Consider the following 24,941-nt stretch of genomic DNA (forward strand, 5'->3'; position numbering starts at 1 on the left):
ATGCAATGTTAGACTTTTATTTCTTAAAAAGTGTAAAAATATGGTTATCACACATTACCTGCAGGGGTGCTGTTCTTCAGAGAGAGGCCCTCCTCAGTTTCAACAACCTCCTCGGTTGTCTCCACCCACTCCACTTCACCATTCTTATTCGACATGAGTAAAAACCTCTGCAGGAAGTGAAAGGAAGTTAGTCACTTTTATTAGTATGAGATCAACAGATATCCCGCAAATTCATCACATATCTCCTGTGCATTTTTCGATACTGGTCCACTTTGTTGCGTAAATACACAAGCCTCACTGTGAACTTCTCTGGAGACTGCAAATGTTTCAACTTTTAGAAACCCTTCAAAGACTATACTGTTATACTATACTGAGTTCTCTGAGGATTTGTCTCCACATTGACAGTGGAAGCTTCAGGAAGAGTCAGGAATCTGGCTGGTCTACTCCAAGCTTCCAGGAAATGTTCCCCAAAAGCTCCATGAAAGTTAACAACTTTTGCAAAGTATCCTGGAGAAGGTTCTCTAAAAATTAGAACACCCGTATGCTTTCCATAAGGTGAAGACATCTGTAACCACAGAATGTCCCATAAGACCACAAAATGCGAAAGCTTTGGAAGACGTTTAGGGAACATTTCCAGGAGTTTTGAAGTTCTCTAACATTTAGGGAATATTGACAAACAGTTCTCTAATAAGCTGTTCCCACACCTGATTCAGGCTGGCGTTTAGTAAAAACCTTTTAATCAGCCATTAATTGAAATCAGGTGCACTGAAGCAAGCAAACATAAAATATGCAGGGCAGTGAGCCTTGAGGATCACGGTTGGGGAATTCTTCCCTAAAAAAAACAGTTAAAAAGTCTGTCACATCAAGATTATCTAAAGCATCAACGTCAAGTTCCAGAAAGCATATAGGAATCGTTCAATAAAAAGTTCGAAAATCTCGTATCTTCAAAGAGCAAGAGGAACGTTTACAGGAAACGTTCGCTCAAGGTTAATAAATCTTTAGAAAATTCACACTGGTTCTTCTCTAATAGTGAGGAAGAACATAATAACGTTCCTAAAGGTGTCTAAGTTGTATGTAACCTATAAGGAATATTACTGCAATGCTCCAGTAAGGTTAAAATTTGCTGGGCAGTAATTAATCTTTTCTCAGTTAGGACGAATAACAGTTTATCAAATTTACCTTACCGTATATCATAGCGATAACAATAACATAATTAGCCTCACATAGCTAAATATTACGTCCTGACGTAAAAAAAATTAAATCCATTTTACGAAATAAGAGATTAAAAAGTAAAATAAATAAATAAAAAATCACAAACCTTTTTGAGTTGTAGCAACTCTAACATCGAAACTTACAATAAATTGGTTTCAAAAACCACATATTTTGACCGTTAGCAACATGAGGTCTCGTAAGAGGAAGTTACTCCGATGTTACACTACAACACCGGAAGTAAATACAGAAAACTTTCAGCATAAAGGGAAATATTCCGTTTTTAATCAAATAAAAGAACAGCGTCCTGTGAAATTCATTTTCCCTGTTTCTTGTTTTATAACACTAGATAATGTAGTCAAGAGTCATCCCTGCATATATTCATATACAAAACTCGCAACTACTCGGATATAGCTATGTATGGAATAACCACAGCGTCTACACCGAAGCAGGTCGGCGCCGCTGGTGTAGTGGTATCATGCAAGATTCCCATTCTTGCGACCCGGGTTCGATTCCCGGGCGGCGCACGTCTTTTCTCTTTCTTTATTGCACGGATCGTTGCATATCAAAGCTTAAAAATAAGATTACAGGTTAATTGCAAGATACAAAGAAGAGCTTAATTTATTTTGGATTCAGATACACAATTAATAGGCTATTTAAATTTTGGAGGATATGTTTTATTAGCGACTATAGTTTTCTGTCGATCCTAAAATGTTACCAAACCTCAGATCTAAAATAAAAAAACATCAGATCTGAATTATTAAAAAGTAAAAAATTAGGGTTTTAGCTTTCTTACTAGCATATGGATGGGCACAGAACTAATGTTTTTTGCAAGAAAGAATAAACAGTTCTAAAATTTTAAAAATTTTAATTTCCAAACCTATATTCCAGTGCTTCCTTTGCCATCTTAAGTAAATGTGGAAGAAAATACAAGCATTCTCAGGTTTGAATGTGATGTATTAACATCTGATTTGTTCTAATTGGACTGCTTCATTTAATTACAGCAAAAATGTGTAAAGAAATTTATGAACAGTCAGTGATTCAGAGAGAAGGCAGCACTTGAAGAAAAGTCCTCATCATCCTTCAACATGGATGGTCATTGTTGCAGTGGTAACATACCTTGCAAATATTTCCAGTTAAAAGCCAAACATGCATCAGAATTACTGGATATTAATATATCATATATTGAACTCTTTTGAGCACTCTATGCTCCCTGTTCAAGTTTGTGCACCCAAGGTATTTTCTTTTCTAAACATGCTGTGTCTTTGAATTTACACTAGAGGTCAGCATTGTATTATGTGTTTGGTAGCTTCAAAACAAATTCCGACAATGTTTTATGTCTTCACTCTTAGATTGATTTGGCTGCATTTTTTTTTTATTACAAAAAGTAGAGTTAAAGCCTGACATTTACCCAGGCTTTCTGAAAAGACACAGTTCATTTCTCCTCTGTTTGACATTAAATAAGATTAAACTATTATTGTTTCAGGTCAGTTAGGATTGCAAAAATAGTCTCTTTTTGCTAGGTGTCAGAACAATGACAGATATTTTTTTGTACTGTATTCAAAGTCAGAAGTTTACATACACTACTATACCTTTATCTATGTAGGTGTAGCCCAAATGATGATGTCTTGGTTTTGCAATGAATCTGAGAGATAACTCCATAGCATTGAGTTAACTACAGACAACCCATTAGTTGTAACCACCATCATGCTGCTCCTATTGTGTAATATGAAAGAAAAACCCCCCCAAAGAAATCAACCAAGATATCAGAAAGAGAACTGAGGACTCTCATAAGTCAGGTTCATCGTACGATTGAGGAGGGAGACAGGCTATGTGTATAAAAAATGAAAGTGTTTTTGGTGTGAAATGTACATAATCAACCCAGAACAAAATAATAAATAGTGCGAAGATGCTGGCTGAGGGTCATTAGACAGTGTCATTTTCCACTTAAACAAATCCTGAACTGAGAAGAGCTGCAATGTCACTCAGAGAGGAAGAAGCCGTGACTCCAAACATTATTCTACCAGGAGACGAAATGGGCCAACATTTCAGCAAACGCCCCCGAAACATTTGGATCATGTTATGCAATTTAAAAGACAAGACTAAAAACTACAAATAAACACAGGAATAATATATATAGATTGAAAAGATCTGGGTTACGCCTCTGTTTTGCTATTTCAGCTTCTGTGGTTTTTGTGAAGTTTGTCACCAGAAGGAGCAGGTTTTGCCTCATCCGGGGACCTTCCACCCAACCGCCTGCCCTCCAGACCTTCATGCCTCCAGGGCATCATTAGGAGTGACGAGGCTAAGGATCAGGGAGGGGAGGTCCTCTGCTTTGACAGCCACAGCAGCACAACAGTGAGGGGCTTGTGGAAATCAAAGCATGGTGAGGTGGAGCACTGACTCCACTTTTGGATTCTGTTCATTCACAACCACGCCAAAGCCAATTTGATTTTGTCTGCAGAAAACTGAGAATGGAGAATCCTTTATTTTTTTTCCCTGTGGTGGTGAGAAGTAGTTAGACAATACAACATCCCCGCCCCCTGCATCCCAAAGCTTGGTTTAGCTATACCCTGCAGGACCCCCTCCCCACCACGCCATTGTTTCATCAGGTATGGAGCCTCTTGTCTGGGACTAACGCAGCTGCAGGGGTTTTCAAAAGCGTAAAATCAAAGTTAAAAAGGGGAAAGTCTTCATGGAGGAATGCTCTTAGACTTTCAGAAGGCTCTTTTAGGGTTTGCAGTGTGGAGGAGGGTGCATCCAGGTTTATTTATGCGTGAGGAGAAGCTTTAAAGAAATGACGGTTGACCCCCTTGCGGTCTTCAAGTGTAGGAGGTGGGGTGAGGACCCGGTTTCGAACTTCGATCCATTTGGATCTCCATAACCAAAGGCTCATGTTTGCATCATGGTTCAATTGTCAAAATGATTTAGTCAGTTTTTGTCATGCCGCGTCAGCAGCATCTTTGAGCGGCCGTCTGAATCTGAACTGGTGCGATCTTTCCAGGCCAGGTCAGCCTACTCCAGTCACGCCGCAGAACGGGATTAACCATTTGCATGGAATTCAGACGTGCAGGCCGAACCTGCCCCGAAGCCATTTGGATATCACACCCGTTAGCCACGTCTAATGATCTGAGAATCAGACGCAAAGGTTCAAAAGATATGCAAATAAAGGCACTCTCGTGGGAAGCCGAGTCATTAAAAGAGAAAATGTGCAGTCATGCATTTTTCTGCCACTAAACTCAATTCAGTTTAGCTTAATCATGTAGCCACAAATTACAGCATGGCAAGTCACTTTTCAGACAGATCCAGTACAGTCCAGCCATATGATCACATTCAGATCCTAATTATAATGCAGTACAGTCAGAATAAGTTGATCATCAAATACTAAATGCCATTTAAACAACTAAATAAAGTCAGACAGTGAATCTCAATGTCAAATTTATTTGCATGGCACATTTAAAACAGCAGTTGACCAAAGCGCTTCACAGTTTACATCAGCCATCACAACATAAAACAAAGATTCAAACAATACAAATAAAACAGTGAAAAACTCATGTTACAGAGGAATTTATTTCAAATGTTTATTTTTAAGCAGTTTTGATGATCATGACTGATAGCTACAGAAATCTCAAGATTGCTCGACTTGGAATTTTTTTTTTTTTTTTTTTACAGCAGCACAAGATCAATGAGAATGATTTTCAGATACAGAAATGTCATGTTATGGTCTACACACCAATGAAACTTTACAAAAGTAGCTGCAACCAGGTTCTCAGTACATGTTGTATTCAATAAAAGGACAGAGATTTCATTTGGCATTTATGACATTTTATTGGCAAAGTAATAAGCCCAGTTACATTTTCTAAGATGCTGAATATTGGATTTTTTTGTTCGCTGTAACCCACAATCATAAAAAAAAAAATTCCAAAAGATATATAAAAATATTTCCCCTTTGTGTAATCACTCTACTGAAACCAATACATGTTTAGATGATTTCTTATTTATTAAGAACTACGGTGCTTGTAAGAACAAAAGTCAAGCCTTGGCAGAATAGCAACACCAGCACAGGGGACAAGCATCTCCATTTCAGAACCACTTTAAAAGTCAAGGGCGGCATCTCTCCGAGCGCTCAGTAAGGCGTGCATCAGAAAACCAAATCCATATGCCTTTCTGACCACATCAGCAGATAGAAATCATGAGCGAAAGTAAACACAGCCACAAAAAGGGGAGGCAATTAACAGGAACACCATTACTGAGATATATATCGCTGATTAACATCCACATCAAGCCAGGCCGAGCAGATAAGAGGGTATCTGATTGCGCGTCGACTGCGTCTTGGCTTTACCGCTGCAGCAGGAGGATTCTTGTTTTCTGGAATTGGACCTCATGGAGATCAGAGGGGCTCCTTGATTGAGCTCCAAAGAGCTAAGTGAAACCACTGTGACCACACATGAAGATGTACAAGACCCCTGCTTACCACCAGCTTCTGTGAGACAATTGGTACTCACAGATAGCGCCACAGATGCGTGGAATTAGTCGTTTGCTCGCTTTTACCACAAATGTTCTCGTTACTTTACTTCAACCATGACTGCATATTGAGACAGAAGACAACTGAGTTGCTAAGTTGAGGGGGGGAAAAAAAGTCTTCACACCAAGTGATACATTTCAAGTTAATTTTGATGCAGGATCACAGGGTGGCTGGTTTTTTCTAAGACGTCAAATTTTCTGTAGACATAAAATGTCTGAAATTTTTTAAAATGTTTTTAACTTTACTGCTTTAACATTGGTTTAGTTTGTGTCATAATATTAGGTCTTTTCTTTTACAAATCTAGTTGTACTGAAATATTGTCCATTTCTTAACATAGCACTTTACTTTTATGATTGAAAATCTAAAATACCAATTAAAAAAAAGAAATACTCAGAACTTTTCATAGCTTGTATGCAATAATCACATACGCAAAGTTATTTGGAATATTTTTATACAGACTAACACAAAGCAGTGTGTAAATCTGGAGAGGAAGCTCTTGTATGTGCTGTTGAAGACTGCCAGTTTGCTGCAGATGCAGAAAAACTTTATCCACCGTCATCAGGCCATGTTCGCTAGTCTTCGTGTTCATGGCAGGTTCTGTGGTGAGGAAGGAGCTGTAATGTTGCAGAGGGAAAAGGGATTGACAATGTAAAGACCCTCCTCGTGATTCACTGCTCTGTTTCCAATAGATATCAGTAGAACCACATGTAGGAGGCACAGAAGCTCGACTTTTTCGCAGATTATCTCTCTCATATTACACCATCAGGACATTGTGAGAGTTTTAACGAATATGTAAAAAACAATAAAAAAAACAAACATACTTTTTAATCAATGTTACCTGCTGCAGCTTTAACCATCAGATGTAAAATGATCGACGTCTTCTTCTTCTTGTCGGTTGGACTGGCGGTTGGCAACAAACTGTTAGCATTACCGCTACTTAATGGTATGGAGTGTGGTTCGTGATGTAAATAAATAAATATTATTTATCCATATCTATATATATACATGTATTCTACCATAAATTCTACGTAAACATACATACACACGTAAAAACACATACATGCTTATAAATGCGTAACTTTGTATCGACGTCTCCTTTAGAGCTCCAACCAAACAAAAGGCGCTGATTAGCCACAGGTGCGTGGAAGCAGCAGGTGGATCAACTCTCCAGCAAAGATCCTCTGAAAGTGAGATCACACTCTCATGGGTTCTGACATACTGGTTGTTGAAACCATTAATTTTCCTTCCGCTTTTGTTGGTTTATTACATTTTGTACAACCCCAATAAAGCACACAGATGTTTGAGGTCATGATGTGGAATATCTGGAAGAGTTCAAATATTGATAATATTTCAGAGCGCTGCAGTTGCTAAACTACACAGTGTCTAAGGCTTATAAAGGACGTAAACAAAGTTAGAAGTGCTGCTGTGGCATGCATAAAGCTAAGATCGGATGTTTCTACATACTTATTCACAGGCAGCTCTGATTTATAGCTGTCGGTCTGTGGGAATCCCCCAATACTGTTTAACTGACGTCTCACTCTTCACTAAGTTCACGTTAACAGACTGATCCTAAGACGTTAGCTCACAATCAGCATCCAAAACGTCCATAGTCATTTGACTCTAATCAACAAATTAAACATTGGAACATTTATTCTTTATAATCTGTCTGATTATTGCATTTTTGAGGTTTTCATGGCATGTCAGTGCAAATGCACTTGAGTTATTGAGCTATTAAATCAGAGAGTCGGCTGCCGCAGACTGACCTATGGTCTGAATGGCCCTAACAGTCCACACAAAGCTGTCCCAGACACATGTAGGCGACAGAGTTAAGTGTCATAATTTCACTATTTTCTCAGACATAAATACACAGACGCGAAAGTCAAAAGGTCAGCTGCATAAAACTTCCTTATTCAGAGGTCAGGGGAAGATGGAGGAGGAGGTAGGGGTGGCACTTTGGAACAACAACCCCATTCAAACAGGACAAGCTGCTTCCTGCCTCAAAGTGAACAGAAAATTAATTGTAAAGCAGGACCAAAGAGGTCCGCGTGCGTGACAGAGGAAGAAGAAAACATTTCAGACTCCAGGGTTGCATCCGAAAATTACAGGTTCCGTGTTACTTGATGTTCCCAAGCAAGCCATTTTCCATGTTGTTATTTAAAGCTCCATCATGAAACTGCAAGAAAAACTTTGTATCTTTGTTTCTTTCTTAGTTTGACTTTTGAGCTGGCAAACAGCAGCTTCCTCAAATCAAATGCAGAGATTTTGCTCTTCTGTAGATCCCGACACCAGCAGAGGTCTCACTTTCTTAAAAAATGTCATTACTCAAGTTCATCTGAAAAAACTGAGATATAATACGCATATTGTCTGTATAGGACAACTACAGCCTGGAGAGGATAGCACTGGAAAGTCAAGATGCAGCTTGAGCCAGAGAAAAAGGCTTGAACTGTTGGGCCAAAGTTATATTTTATGTCTTGGAGCAGGTTACAGAGGACAAGCACATCCCACTGGCCAATCACAAACCACACAACGATTTTAGTACGGGCAACCACTAATCACTTAACCGTTCACTGAGTTCTAAAGTAGCATATCACGATCAATTAACGTCCAGAAATTCTTTGACATGTATTCACAGGAAATGAAACCTAAAGTCAACATCATAACACTTCAAGTTTATGAACACCGCATGTCTTAATCTTTGGAGCGTCAGAGAAGTAAAATGTGAGCACGTGAGTGAAAAAGTTCATTTCTTGGGGTTCATCTCACTTGAATTGTGGGTTTTCATCAGCTGTAAACCATAAAATATAGTTTCATGTCTACAATGAATCTACATAACATATAACTTTCACTTTTGCAAATGAATAAAAGTGTCAGAGATACTCTGATTTACTAAAGAGCACCTATATGAGGGAAGAAAGAAGCTTGTACAAAAGCGCACATTTTACAGCAGCTTCTCCAGGTGAATTCTGATTTGAGTTGTTTAGCATTTTCGCAAAATTGATTGGTGATAATCAGCACAGAGAAGCTGATTATCACTTTTCTTGCAGCTGTAACGGGAAACACGAAAGATCAGGAGGTTATCTGTTCACTCTTACAAATTGCTTCAACTTGTTCAGTTCCAACGGTATCAGTGTGTCCATTTTCACTTAACTTTGTCTGTGTTTTTACTCAACTACTCCGTCCTTCTAAAACACCAAACCGCAGACACAACAAAAACGACCTTCCAGACAGAGCAGCCTGTCTGCTGTTTTTACAGTAAATATTCTGTCGGTTCCTTGCTTGACCTGATCTCAGGACGAACCGAGGAAAACCAACAGGTGTCCTAGTTTTGGATATCTCACAGCTCAGCGGGGAACTCAGTTTGTTGTCACAAGTGCTGGGAGACAACACTGATTCCTGCCTTTTATGGGTTTCTTTTCTTTGAATGTCAAGTGCAGCAGCTTTTTTTTTTTTTTTTTTCTATTCTTGATATCAGCGGGATAACCAATATCGGCAGCATGTTTTCTCAAGCACCGTTTAGGTACTGCTGGAGGACGGTGGCCATCAGAGGATTAGCTGCAATTTAATTTCTGTAGCGAGTTATTAATTTGAAATTATTTTACTTTTACTCATGTAACTTGAGGTTTATTTGACAAAGTTTTGAAGGAATGCTTTTATGAGTCGCATATATCTTAAATAAAACCCCCCACTTCTTTAGACCTTAGTGAGACATTTGTGCTAAGATAGAAATAATTGTATATTATAAAGCCAATATACAGACACAGAATCATTTTTAGTTTCTTGTAATGGCTTTTTTTGGATTTATGTTTTTCGTTCGTTTTCAAAAACTGACATAGGATGTTCATTATATGAAAAAAAATGCTTCACTGGCTATAAAACTGCTGATCAACACCACTTTAACGATAACTAGACAGACTCTAAAAGCAAAACAAAAAGTACTTTCACAAAGGATTGCATAATAAAATGGCATTGTCATTGGTGAAAGCCGTGTACTCCCCTCTTTTTCCCTCCACAATCCATTGAGTCCCGCAGCTTCTCATCCTTCCCTCCCCCAGAGTACAGCTGTGAAAACAGCCCATATTATTGCCTAATTGTTTCCATGTGTGGCCTGTTATTTCAATGTGCCAAGCTGGACGAGTCAGAAATCGAGTCTGTTGCTGTAAAAGCGCAAATATTTCCTGGCTACCGAGTTCAATAAATTCTGATGCTTCAGATCAATTATTGGCAGCTGATTTCAACTTTCTAATGTGTAAAACAAACAGTCTGATTAGGAAAGCTGTGAGAAGGAAAACGACTCATCACACTTGGGTCTGCTGTGGTTAACACTTCCATATTGTTGCTCCTCATCATGCTGCAATAAAACACAGTGATAAATCCGTTTGGCTGACAGGTCCTACTTGCATTTTGCAAAATGTGAAACAGTTGCTGATGTTGCAATTTGACAGTTCGCTATAAATCAACAGGTTTATCAAATGTAAGCGTGTTTCTAAATTACTGCCTCAGTTCTTGCTCTCTTTTTTTTTGCATATATATTTGAATTACATATAGATGTTTCTTTGGTCTTTGCTTTAATTAGAAAATTTGATTTAGCGCTGCAACTTTACGCCTCTGTTGTAATGTACGTAGTTTTATGCAGTGGCTTGCAGAAAGATATCATACCTCTGGAAGTTTTTCACATTTTGTCATGTAACAGCTTTGTTTGGTCCATGTTAAAGTGAGTTTATTTGACAGGCAAGACCGTAAATTGATGCTTACTGAAATTGTTTTACAAATCACCCGTTGTACTAAATAAAAGTAAATAGTGGACTAAATTGCCTTAAATGTGTATGTAAGAAAAAAAAAAGTATCAAAAGTTCAAAGAAACTTTTCTCAGTTTTTCATGCAGATGTTAGTCAATTTTCCTGCCATCTGCTTGAAAAGAATGACTTTAGAAATGCACATTAGACATTGTAAAATGACCACAGTATCATTCAAAAGTAGAAATATGCTCTGAACTTTCAAACAAACCAGTAACTGTAACAGATTTTATCAGATTTGTTGTGATAGACCCTTGACCCATTGACAAAATGGTGGCCGAAAAAAAAAATTCAGAGATGGAATAGGGTTAGGGTTAGGGTTAAATGGCCCAGTCCAAGTTCACACCTCCAATCCAATTGAGAATTTGTGCTAAGACCTAAAAATTGTTGTTCAGGTGCCATCAATGCAATCTGCCAGAGTTTGGGATATCTTGGTAATGATGAAGTGGTAGAAATATGCCATACTGGGTCAAAATGTGTTTAAAATCCACAGAAAATCCACTATTTTGTTTCCTACGAGTACCAAATCCCAAACAGAATCTAACGAGTAGCACAAGTCTGAATATTTACGGCTCCTTTCTCAGAAAATCTGCAAATGGCAAGATCAAGAATGTAACCGATCCTTTCGCAGCTGCAGCTTTTAACAGTTATTGCTTCAGTAAAAGGTGTTCTGCTCAAGCGTTTGGGTTACTGTTCTGTTTTTCTTCAACAATAAAAGCACAAAGTGAGAGTGACATTGCCGGAGTTGTCTTACTCACACAATACCTCGTGTGCTTCAGGCCAACGTGAGTGTGTGTTGGTTAGTGTTGTCAGATGGTTAAAATTCCTCTCAGAGGCTGTGAAAAAAAAGAGCTTTACATGTTGAGAAGTTCCAGCAGACGGAAATAAACAAAAGGAAAAGCCATAGAATAAGCCTTATGAGATATAAATAACAAGGACTATTTTAGTCGCCACTTTTTCAGTCGCGACTGAGGTCATATTGGCAATGAATGAATAAATTATAAAAGAAAGTCACAAAAATAGAACATTTAACACAAAGTTTCAAACAGGAAAAAACGCACATGGGAAATAAGAGTCAAAAATTCAAAAGAACTACATTCAAGCTCATTAGGCTTTTAAGTAAATCTTTTTAGTGAGCGAAAATGATATTTGCAGTCAAGCTGTCTTCTTTCACTTAAAACCCATAAATGAAAACAAAGTGTAAATATATATAGTTTAGTGAAAATGTAATAATGTTTAACCTCATAAATTGATATATATATCGATTACAATTTTCGTTCCAAAACCAATTTCTATGTGTGCTTCGGATCATTTTCCTGCTGGATTACTCAGTCCTGTCTAAGTTGTATCATCCTGCAGTTGTTTTGAGGTGAAGTTGGAGAACTTTATAGGCTGCAATAAAACTTACTGCAATGCACCATTGGCTACAAAACAAACCTGAAAAACAAAAAAATTGCAGCTCAAATTCACCCAAAAAGGCGAAAGCTGATTGAGGACAAATATCAAGTGAGCACCGTTTGACAGGAAGGACCCAAATATCTTGGTCTGCCTGGTGACTACGCAACAAGGCAAATGCTGCTGGAACCGCAACTTAAGTTTGATCAGCAGAATCATAGCTGATATTTGGAAACCAAGTGAAGTTCTTAAGTCTCTGTTTTGCACACACATGCTGTTTACATGGATGCTGATGACCTCCTCTATTATTACTAATCTGAAAGCAAACCACAAATCCCGACAGTGAGCGTAATGTTTTGAAAAAGGGTTGAGTCACAGTAAGACCATTTTTTGAACTGCTCTCCATGGCTGATTAAAGCAAGCTAGTGACCTGCGACCGCAGCTCCTGCTGGCACGGCCTTTATAAACAACCAGCTGCATTAAAAAGGGAACCTGTGATTTTCGAAACTGTAACAGTGGCAAACATCCCAAGGCTGGTTGGAGCGAACGTGCAGGACCGAATTGACAAATCAAGTGCTGCGTATGGCTTCACTGTGTGCTGCGAAAAGTTCTCCAGAGATGTCAAGATAGCTACGGATACAAGCGGCTGCAGTTTTTCTCCAAACATCCGTCTGCACGGTTCATATTGGACAGGTTTCCTCTCACTCTGAGTGTTTATCTCAGGCATAGGTTTTCTCAGAAGTGGTACAAAGATGTGACAGAGTTTTCTTGGCATAATGCTGGATTCAGACCACATGGCCAAACCATCAGTGTGACAGTAGTTAAAAACAAAAAGTCCTTAAAATCGTAAGGGTTGGCTAAGCTTTCCCACATGGAGAGACTGATTAGGAGAGCCGCTGGACTGGACTGAACCATCAAACCTGAGATTTGAATCGCAAAGTCTTTTCTTCCTGGAATGAACATTAAAGACAAATGCAATGTCCATATTTACATTTTCTGGTGAGCATGAAAAGGGGTGTTTTACAACCCAGCTGAGATTCAAATCTCTGCTTTAATCTTTCAGGAGAAAAAGAAATGAAGATGATCACGACTGAGAAGGAGCTGGACATGAAGCCTTTAGCACTAGAACCACATCAGAACCGAAAACAAACAACAATAGCGTAGGATTTGCAAATGGAGACGAATCTGGCCGGGGCGGACTAAAGCAGAACCGGTTAAAGGCGCGCCGGTGCAGAAGGGACTAAAATTGACTCAGGGGGACTGAAGTCAATTTTACAGTTTTCAGAATTATATTTCTATTTCTGTCACCTACCAACTATGTGCACAAAATAAAACAAAAAATTGTATAAAAGTAACTTTTGCTAGAGTAATTGAAGGAGTACATAAAATGAACTTATTTCAGTCCAATAGAGATAACACTCTCTATTATATATATATTTTTTTACCCTCCTATCATTATCACCATGTATGTCATCACACATGTAATTCAAGATGTACATGCCAGAAAGCAACATATTCAATGCAATAGAGGTATAAACAAGATCAGACTGGAGGATAAGAATTCCTTGTTGTGCACATTTTGATATTTAAACAGTCTGCTGTAGGTTAGCGGTGGCTACGCTCGTGCTCTAGCGGCACGCGTAAACACGGCTTCCATGATGAACAAGGTACTAACAGGGTTCAGGGCATGAAAGGAGAGGGCTAGTAGGAAGTTCCATGTTTGGTTCCAGCTTTGCAGAAAGCATGCAATGAACTTTGCTTACAAGTTAAAGAAAGAGCAAACAACAATTAGTCAGGACTTGTCCTGAGGTGACCCATGCTGTCAGGTGAGTAGCTCACAGATGAGTAAGTTTTTGATATTCTGAAAAAGTAATGACGCGTGAGAAGAACCAGGTGAAACAGTGACTTTTTGTTACGTTGATTTGATGTTTGCTCGGAAAAGGTTTCTACGTTACTTCTCAGCTGCAACATTTCTGAAGTGGTCTAAACGTTGTGATGGCTTAATTGAGGATTCAAGAATTTAAAAAAAAATTTTTAATTGTCATACCATTTCGCAATTGCTTGCTTGTGGTACGAAATTCGGACTCAGGTCCCTGATCGAGGAGCGTAATAAATAGATAACCGAGACTACATTAAGTAGGTACTGTCAGCGGTTGAAAACATTACTATGAAAGTAACTGCTGTTTATAGAGTTAAGCTAAGCTGTATTGAATGGTGGAAGCAAATGCTTCTTCACTGTCACGGTGACTCATAAGCAGAATATTGACAAGTAAAATAGCAATCACTTTAGGAGGCGGAGAGCCCATTGGCTGAGGCAGAGAGCAAAGCCAAGCGCAAAATCAACTGCATTAAAAGAAAATTCTATCTGCAGAGCCACAAAGTGCAGAGCCGGCACACGATAAAAGAAAAATGCAGATAGGTACCATGGCAACATTTTTCCTTCAGTAATACAAACAAACAGCAGGAGCATAGATGGGAAAGTTGAAAGTACATGCCAATTAAATGATTGTCTAATGCACTTTTTTATAAAAAATGATAGCTGGTTGGCATGCTTCAATTGCTTTTGTTTGTTACTGTGGGTGCACTGAAATGATAATTTGCATATATCATTGATTAGAAATGGGGAAAAAATGGATTTGAAAGAAGTGCAAAAGAGAGTGGGACCTTGTTAACAAACTACACCAGATAGACTTGGTGACGACGGGTTACTACAGTTACACAACCTTTTCATTTGCCCCATTCAAAAAAGAGCAATTATTTTGCGATTGATATTTGTGAGGTTGTACCGGGTTAGGTAAATTATGGATCCGCATGCCATCTCCAGATTTTTCTCTTCCTGTCAATGTAATTCTGAGCCTTTTGAAGTACGAACAGTACCCATCTGAGAAAATCCATTAAAGAGTCACAGATAAAACTCTTTAATGTGTGATCTGTATTCTGTTGCTTTGCTTATCAGAAAGCTCCAGCTGAGAGGTGTGAAAAAAAATAAGATTTCTCTTTCTTAAAGTGTTTGGAGAAAAGTTTTTAGTTTTTTTTTTCTAAAGAGAATATGTAAATTCAAAACATTCATAAAACATTCCAAATTTGATTAATAATCTTATTTTTTTTTTGAGATTTACACTGTTTTTCAGTGGTTATGTATTTTATTTCTTCTCTATTGAGCTACAGTTCGTACGAAGTATCTTGAGACAACAACAGACACAAGCATTTCACTACAATCTCTTGGCTCTTTTTCTCTAGAGCATTTAGTTTAAGTCCTACCCTTTCTACTAAAGTTCATAATGAACAAAACTCGGACAAACACATATTTATTGTTTTTCATATTTCAGAACAACAGAATTCACGAGATTCACTAATTACTGTCCACCAGCCAAGCATCTAGCAAAATTTATGCATGTGAAATTTTGAGATTGTTCGCTTAGACGTGCACACAAGAAAGTTGAAAACTGTTCAACTTTTGTCAGTGTTGCTGTTGTGACTATCGCGTAAGCAAACACTGCCTCACAAAAATAATCCAAAGCCTTTGGTGGAGCCAGATCACAAAGTAAAAATTTGAAAAGAGTATTAAGTGTTCTTTTTTTGTCCTCTGATACCACCAAATAAAATATTGGCTGTGAATTTCCTCCAGAAGTCACCAAATTAGTAAATGAAGTCTACCAATGATTAATTTCCCACCCTTGGAACATCTCACATGTAATAAATCAGTCAATGGCTGTCCAACTAAACGCCGATCTTTAGACCTGCCTTAGCTTCAAAAACCCCGAATAGTTATTAGGTCTTAAGCAGGACTCTGTGGATCTTGAACACATAGCGAGGAGATAATTCAGCCACTTCATTCAGGTGTGTTGGACCAAAGATATATTTCAAAAGTTGCAGGAAACTGACCCTTGAGGACCTAGACTTACCTACACTGACAGATTGGGCAACAAGCGCATTAATCCAAGAAGAAGCCAAGAAAGTCATTTCTTGATGTGAAAAAGGAGTTTTCCTGTTCCTGCGAGAGGGCAAAAAAAAAAAGAGATATTTTCCAACAGGACAGAAGTCCAGACTATAATCCCATTGAGAATTTCAATCAAAACATAAAATTTGATGTTCTTATGCTTCCTATCCTTATAGCTTTAGTATTATTTATTATTAAATATATATATTTTTTGCAATATCCACCCTGACTTATATTCAGAGGTAGAACACTAGAGCTGAATGGGCAACCCACTTATTTTGGCTTTTGCGTTGAGTATCTTTTATTAGCCACTATTGTAAACTGTTTTCATACACTCTGATTAATTTCAGGTGCAGCCACAGCGAAACAAAACAGTCTGGTTTCTAAAACTAGATGTAAACTTTATAGCGCTGAAGAGTTTTGCCAGCCCTAAAATAAAATGTCAACGCGTACTGTCTCAGACTTCTTGCACTGTGGCAGAGATCCAGGTAGGCTGCTGAGACACTTACTGGTCCAACCAAAAGGACAGATAACAATGTCTTTTTATAGACCGTAAAAAAGCATTTTAAGAAATTAGAGCTAAACAGACACATATGGAGATGATAGGAGGTTTTATTTAAGGTTTACGCGGAAAAAACTTATACAATGATGACAGGTAAGGTGATGAGAGTTGGCAAGAACCGGTTATGTTTTGTAGGTGGATGTCAGAGGGAACTTTTATTAAGAGTGCTCAGTGTTTAACAGAAATATTTGGCAAGAGTTTCAGGTGCCGAGAAGATACGTAACACTCATAATATTTTACTTTCCAACCTATGTGGGGCAATTTCCAGGTGTGCTTATAAAAAGCGCCTCTAAAGCCCAAAATAGGCTTTTGTGAAAACTGGCTAACCCCCTCGGAAAGAGTAAAAAAAAAAAAAATGGCTTTATAAATAATGCTGAACAGGCAGGACGTCATTGACACTCTTTAATAAATTCATATTAAAAGTCTGGTTCTGTTTGCCGGCCTGAAGTCTTGCCGTCTCCTCGCGAGGCTGAACCGGCCCCTGGCAGATTCAGATGAGGCTTCACGGGGAATCAAGCCAAGCAATTTCAGAGAGTGACGAGCGTTCGTGTCACCGTCCCACATTAATTTAACAAACGCGTGGAATGAAAACGAACATACGGAGGTTGCGCTTTAATCATTTTCTACCTACGTTTCCAAAGTTCAACATTAAAACCCGTCATCTATAATGAAAACTTAATGAAGACCAAATGAGGAATAGTTTGGTGACTCGACATCTGCTGTTAAAAAAAAAAAAAAAAAAAAAAAGGATTTTGATGCCATGCAGATCGGTTCCCTCAGATGTGTTTACCTTGACTTATTTTGAGTTCAGTCTGACTGGATACATTTGAAGGGAATGAGTTATACGGTCAAAGTGTTCCGCTATGGGAGTCATAATGTCACTTCTTTGTTGCCAACAACCGAGAGAGTCCTTGCTGCGTCAGATCTTTTCTAAGTTTTATTGGACGCTTTTCTGTTTTGACATCGTGCAGCTTCTTTTTTTAAAGGTTATCTTTAAGTATCACTTGGCCTTTCTCGGGCAAGACTTGATGTAGTTTCTTTATTTAATTCACTTTACTGTTGTGGTTTTACCGGTTGAGTCAGACTCTTTTTAATTCTCCCTCAGGTGTCAGTTTGGTCAGACGATGCGTGGCCTCCATGAAGTAACGCTTGACTTGAAGTCGGTTAAGTTGTCTGAAAATCTCTGGACATTATATATATATATATATATATATATATATTATATATATATATATATAAACATATTAAAGAACTTGTGTAAATAAAAAAAATAATCTATAGTTTCTGTCTGGTTTCCCCCTGGGAATCTTTGTATATTTTTTTCTCAATAAAGGACTTAAGAGGCACAAGCCATTCTGGAAATTTAAGTCTGTAACTTGTGCATGAAAAATATGAAAGGAACAACATATTACAGCTGGACAGAGATGCAAGGATTATTTTACTGCAGATGCTACAGACTATCGTTTGGGGTTCTGACAAAGCATTAAGAAGAGAATACCCTTGGCACGAGCGGAGCTTCTTAGGAAGCCCAGACTCCCTGCGCTGCGTGACTCTGCTCGTCTCTCATTGACACGTGAGATAAATGGCACCACTGGATGACCAGCTCTACGTGTCAAAGACAAATGAGAGCCAACGAAACAGACAAAAGATGTCCCTGTCATTTGCGAGACGGTGTGGGTGTGAGTAATTTGTTACAGGTTTGAGGATGACATTAATGTAAGTGGAGTCAAAGCATTTATAGGGGCCTCCGATGAGCTTATTGTGCATGCTCAACATGCCGTGGAAAGAATGGGAATCGTCTTTTTTCATTAGATGGAAAAATGGAGGAATTACAGATTTTTTTTCCTAAGATGAGCTGTCATTTAAAAAAACTAAAAAAACAGTTGAAAACAAGTCTAACCACTTTGCGTTTCTATTGTTTTAATTCCGGAAAACATCAACAAGATGATGCATGGAGATAAAAAAAAAACAACAACAAAAAAAACATTTAAAATGGGGCAAGAGATTTACTTTCTCAAACTTATACAAAGTCCTCATAAAAGCTCTGCTTATGGCCACATAAATGTGGATGAGTCTTTGCAAGAGAACGATCACATCCCACTCTCCAGTGATGTGTATATTCCAGAGGACATTTATGACTCTCCATAATGGATTGTGGCCCGTTAAAGATTCCCTAACTGTGCCTCTTCACTGCCAAGCAGATTTGCTGTTTGGCACAGATACTTTCTCTTGAGAACAGTACGGTTTCAATTAAGTGCTGCTTGACATTTTTAGTAGTCTTCATTTGCAACTTTATTTTATTCATATTTGATGAATGGCAGCAACCCTCTTGCCTTGCCTTCTTCAATAATAGCTCCGGTATGAAATAATATTTATTCAGCAGTGCTTTGGAGACAGAAATGCTCCCAAATTCGTCCCCTATTACTTAAAAATTCTTTCACCCAGACTTTGATCAGGTCTTTTCACCAATTAAATCCCTCACTGAAGGACATGCTCCTTCTTTTTTGCTGTTTGAGTCGCTTTCACTGATGGAAGTATGTAAATAGTGTAAGTGTATGCATATGTTAAGCGCACACAGAAAAACATTTATACACACTGCGAGATCAGATGTCATCCATCATTTTGTTTATATCAATAATTTGATATAATTACATCTCTGTTTTGTCAGGGTCTGCAGAGCTGGACGGTAAATACTCTGCACTTGGCTCAGAGTTATATTTTTCATTCCAGGAGAGAGGAAGTGAGAAATGGTGGGATTTATGAATAATGCCTCTGGTGGTGTAACAAGGACAGGATTTATCCCCACTGGACCCCCTGTTTTTTTGATTAACTCCACATTTATAATTTGGTAATTACATGACTTAGACAGTTGAATGTACAGCTGATGAGATTTACGCATGATCTGTGGATGCAGGTCTTGTTTGGCTGTATATCCCCTTTGCATAAATAAATGCATATGTTTTTTTTTCCAGCCTGCAGAGAAATATGAGTCGATTTTTTATTTTTTACCCCTGCATATCGATTAAAGACTCAAACCAGCAAAAACGTAATTTACTACACAAATGTTCTGTGTTCTGTTTTATATCTCATCTTTGCTACTAAGGTCTGCTGCATGAACACATTTGTTTAAAGGGCTTCATAATTTTTTTCCACTTTACATTTTCAGCTGTATTCAGGTTTGTAGCTCACGCTGCTTTTATTAACTTTATATGGCAATTTATCCAGTGAGAAGGATGACAAGCAGTAGCTTAGAGAACTAACCCCTATGAAGAGATTCAAAAGCTCTTTGGTGCGTCTGTATTCCACAGTGACAAAAACTGGAGACCAAAACTTTAAAATCCTGGCAGAAATCAGCTTAGTCCTTATATTTCTCTTTGGAGAAATAGTAGAGCCTCATAGTCATAATTCTTGTTACAAGACCACTTTATATTAGCAAGGCATTCAGTGGTTGTCTCAATTTTCTCCAAACAATCAGATGTGGTTTTATACACAAACATTTACTGGTAAAACAATGATTTAGCCATCATAATATGATTCTGATGATACTGCCTGTCAGTCGTATACGTCATTTGGCCCTAAAAAGTCATTTCAAGCTAATGTTACACATGTATTGGATGAAAGGGAGGTTAAGATACACTTTGCAGTCAGACATTCTCTTTCTCATGTGTCTCAAAACAAATGTTCCAGCTATTGCTAATTATCAGTGCAATTTTTTTTTAAACTGGTAAACTTTATGCTCACAAACAACAGCTGTTGACTCCCTACTCAAAGCTCTGTATCCAGATACAGCTGTATCTTTCTGTTTTAGAAGGTGCTACTCAAAACGCTCTTTGTCTTTGGAAGAAAAGTAACAGCAGAAAAATCTATATGTCTACATGTATAATTTACTATACATGTAGACATTAAACCACTCATGCATTACAGAACTGTGCCATAAAAAGTAAAAAGTACTTTTTATGTTTGTTCTTTTTTTTCACGATTTATTTGAATTTGCAACTGGAGAAAAATGTATTGACAGAATAAGAGCAGAACTGCAAACAAATGGTTAATATGTTCCATCCAGATCCCCATAGAAAAATCTATAGAAAAAAAATCATTTTTGAAATTGGCCACATACTGACTGAGAACTATGGAAATTTGAGTCTGGGAAAGTATAGAAAATCGACAATAAAAAATGTAACGGTAGCCTGTAAGAGATACTACAAACAAAAATAACAAGATCACAGCTGTTTAACTAAAAAAGGGCTGTGTGAATGTGTGCCAGGGGAAAAAAATACCAACCACCATTCTCTGAATCTGTTTGACTTTAACATAAAATGTTGCAGTTTAACATTTGTACTGAGGTATGTTTGCTGTTCTTTGCATTTATTTTATTTTTATTTTTTTTGCAGTAATTCGTATTCTAGAATTTCTTTGCTCTTTCTGATGTTTCACATTTTATCCAAATTGTTTCCCTGGCTCTGCAAGCAGAGTAGATGAGGAATTTCCATTTGAGCCAGGATTTGGGTGGTCACATTAATCCAGGTGTAAATGGTGCTGAAACAGCTTGAAGCTGCCTGCATTTCCCTCACTGGTGATTTCTCACCCTTGGAAGACCACCATCTTTGTTTTGAGATGGGTTCCTTTTCAACAATTTGATATAGATGCCTTCATTTACTCCTCCCTTAAACAGTCATATGTCATAACAAGACTTATACAATCCAAACCGAGGCCGGTGTATTATTCCTGCACCAGTTCTTCCTATTTTCATTGGCAAAGAGCAGAAAAGCTGGTTCTGTCTCAACACCAACTCTGGTGGCCTAGAGGAAGGAGAACATTTTGTTGAGAGCTGGAGGCTGGGTCATGGAGACAAACAAATAATACTAAAGCTGTTTGTCACACATCTGAATATCTTATGTTAATGTAGTTATTTTGGTCAGACCAAAACTGAGCCTTTTGACCTACAGGCAAAACATTGTGAGTGCAAGAAGATGAGGTGACAGCATCATTCTACAGCACTTTTCTTCAACAAGGGACAAGCTGGTCAGAGTTGATGAAAGGATGGATGAGACTAAAAAAGGAGCCAAAAAAAATTAGATGAAGAGATGATGTTTATTTGGAAAAGACGAGAGTCAGGTGAAGATTTTCGTGGCAGCAAGAGACGATTGTGATAGAAACACCATAGCTTCATTGTATTTAATCAACTTTGTTAATCAGACTTGCATTATGCATTTGCATTTATTTAGATTTTTTTTTTTAAACTTAGACTTAAGCAAATACATACACATCCTTTTAATTTAGTGGCAGTTTTCATGTGAACATTGGGCATAATACACCTTTTGTTATTCTCTTCTTTAATATAGTTAGCTTAACAAACTAATATGAGATTCTTGACAATTTCCCTCACTATCTGTTACAGATGATAGCATTTTTCCTTCTTTTAGCAGGTTATTGGCAGGACTTTGCTACAAATAGGGATAAATAACTTACTTCTCTTCACACCAACCCTGTTTAAAATTATAGTTTCCATCCGTATCAAGAATTCATTTTGATTAACCAGATTTTTTGTTCAACCTTACAAGCTTCACCCCAACCTGACTGGTCCCAGACCTCTAGAACGAAGGCTTCATTAGAACCCGTGAGAACATGAAGTAGGCTAAAACATCTCAAAAACAACTTGTCATGCCATGATCTAAGAATATCAAGAGCAAATGAGTAAGAAAGGCCTCGACAACTCTCAGCCTGGAGAGGATTACAAAGCCAATTCTAAGGCTTTTTGACTCCAGTGAACCACAGTGAGAGAAATGATCCGCAAATAGAACGAACATGGACCGGCATGATCTTTCCCAGGAGTGGCCGGTCTACCACAAAGAACCCAGAACAACATGTAGGGAGCCCTGCAGGCATCACTTCCTCCAGCTGAGGTCAGTGATACAACAATAAGAAAGAGACTGGGTGAAAATCACTCCAATGAGTGACTTCTAAAGCCAAAACCACCGCTGACCAAAAAGAACACAGCGGACCGTCTAACATTCGCCATAAACCATAGTAATGATCCACAACAGTTTGAGAACAAATTCAGAGCACTAATGAACGCGCACACCCTGTTTCATCTGGTGTAAAACTAACTTTCTAGTTTAGAAAAATAACATCATACCGACCACAAAGCTCCTCCTTGGAGTTGAAGTCTCCAGGCCAAACTCCTGCCTCACTAAGCAGCCTTTCCCCGTTCAGCTGGACCGGACTTACAGCAGCAGCAATTAGCAAACACCTGGAGGAACTGCAAGTCTGCTGAGCTCACCCTACGAACTGCTTCTCAGTTCAAAGGGTCCAAGAACGGTCGTTAGGGGCATAATGAGAAGCGTTGTTGTGATGATGTGGTGAGGGCAGAGTGCGGGAAAGAGCAGGAGCTTCTTAAAGAGACAGAGGCCTGATTTCAAAGAGTGAAATTATGAAGTCAAATTTTTTTAAAGTCATTTTTGATATAGATACATATTTAGCATTTTTATAGCAACTGAAGGCAACATAGTTACTTAATTGAGTTATAAAAAGGTAACATGTGCTTACAAAATACATTACACTGTCCCAAAGAGTGACAAAATAAATTAAAAAAACAATCACTGAACTCTACATGTGCAGTACATGGCATAAAAAAAAAAAAATGTCTGATGAGTGGTTAAAAAAAAAGTCATCCAGCAATCGAATGCCAGGCTGTTTGGTTCCGATTAGCCCAACATTTTTGTCAAAGTAGACGTTTTGTTTTTCTTTTCATGCTCCATCAGAGGATGGGGAAGCAAAGGGGAAAGGCAGCTTAAACGACCATGACCAGAACCATACGGCGTAGCTGTGACTTTCACTGCCTCACATATCATTTCAGAACTGTCCAAAAACCCGCTTCTCTCTGGACATTTTAACCAGCCGGACTGTCTTTCATCTCCTGCTCTGCCTCACAGCTCTCGTTTGGTTCCGTCCAATCTGGATTTCATTCACAGTGAATAATGCCTTTGTAGTCACTCCCTTCCTACCACACACACACCCTTCATGGCCAATATTTAATATGTACTAAGTGACACACCAAAGGAGTAACCAGGAATGTAATTGGCCCAGAGAACCCATTCACAGGTCAAAAGGATTGGACACTTTTCCGAGTGGTTGCCGAACTTATGAGAAACGATTGTGTTTAATAGCGCAGAATAATGTGAAGAATGCCATTGTCAAATTCACAAGACCCAGAAAAGAAACTCACTTTTAACTATGATCCCAGAGGGACCCTGTTAGCATAAATGTCCTTTTTTTTTTGCTTCTTTCTTTCTTTTACCAGCAACGAGTCAAACTCAGTGACTCATGAAACAAAAAAATTTAAAAAGCATCACCTCATTGCCAAAGCCTGTGCGCAGAATCATGGTTGAGTTGCATTAATGGTGGCATGTTCCCATCACACACATCTGGTTCATATGATCAAAACAGGCCATCAATTCTTCTGTTTCCAAGAGAAGGAGCCAAACATCTTAACTCAGAGCACTCAGAGGTTAAAGGTTCAGTCTGGGATCTAAATGGAATCAAACGGGTGTTCACTGCCTCTGAAATCTCCCCAAAATTGAGCCATCTGCACACTGCCATCACTCGCCTCCTATAAATTATGCTATCATATCACAAAAAATGTCTTCCATTAATTTGTGTAAATACAGAATAAAACCGATCAAGACGGATCAATTTTGCGTTTGCTTTACATTCTGTTTTTTTTTTATTTATTTATTTTATTTTATTTTTTTTTACTTAAAACACTGAATGAAAAAAGTTGGCTACAGTCAGGGAAATACCTTTGAAATGCTCGTTCAGTTTATGAGGTTATAAAGTCACATATGGTAAAAATCTTTCCTCTCATCAGTTTTTTTTTTTTTTTTTTTTGACGATGCTCCCAGTCAGAAAGTTATTCTTTCACAAAAATCTAGTTCTAATCTCAGTTCCCAGGAGTAACACAAAATGAGTCTTCAGAGGTCACCTTAAACCTTTTGTATTTAATTCAACATCCCAACACGAACTGGTCCTCATTCATCCATCTATCGAACCATCTACATGATGATGTTGTGTGACAATGGGAATATCGCATGACGTTCCGTTTGTAAACTTGTCAAGGCCAGCGTATTTGTCTTACAAAAACCAAGCTGCAATCTCACTAAATGTACAATCCCACATTTTGTGAGACTGCAGCTATGGACCTCAACTTATTTCATTGGGCTTTAAAGTGATAAACCAACAGAAAGTGGTGCGAAATTGGGAGCCATTCCACCTAATCTGGCCAGTTAATTAAGGTGGACAGGTTCCAAAATGGGAAATTTAAAATTTCCCATTTTAAATTGTTGGCTGATTGTTTTTCCATAACTGTCCAGTGTGTTAGTCTTCATATTTATGTTCTCGAACAAAGATTAATACTCTAACGAAGGTTTGAGGCCTTTAAAAGACAGATAATTTGTGATCTCTGACACTTGAGTGCACAGGATTTTACTTGAAGGTGTCAAAGTAAAGGTCGGTGGGTAG

General features: G+C 38.2%; 1 protein-coding gene and 1 non-coding gene across 2 annotated transcripts in view; one reads left to right on the top strand and one right to left on the bottom strand.

Annotated features, from left to right (window-relative positions):
* Window positions 1–1,453, bottom strand: part of prdm9 (PR domain containing 9) — a 6,266-nt gene extending 4,813 nt beyond the window's left edge. The window contains exons 1-2 of the mRNA XM_015011120.2: window positions 1,319–1,453; window positions 59–167 (exon numbers count right to left, since the gene is read on the bottom strand). Coding sequence (XP_014866606.2) covers window positions 59–167; window positions 1,319–1,345 — 136 coding nt within the window. The 5' untranslated portion in view covers window positions 1,346–1,453. The remainder of the gene's footprint in view (window positions 1–58; window positions 168–1,318) is intronic.
* A 212-nt stretch (window positions 1,454–1,665) lies between these two features.
* Window positions 1,666–1,736, top strand: trnag-ccc (transfer RNA glycine (anticodon CCC)). Its single transcript has one exon. It is a non-coding gene; the product is annotated as a tRNA-Gly (tRNA).
* Window positions 1,737–24,941: the final 23,205 nt, after the last annotated feature.

This window comes from Poecilia mexicana, unplaced genomic scaffold, assembly GCF_051168715.1.
Source record: "Poecilia mexicana isolate PSO_F unplaced genomic scaffold, ASM5116871v1 scaffold_19, whole genome shotgun sequence".
NCBI classification, from domain to species: domain Eukaryota; kingdom Metazoa; phylum Chordata; class Actinopteri; order Cyprinodontiformes; family Poeciliidae; genus Poecilia; species Poecilia mexicana.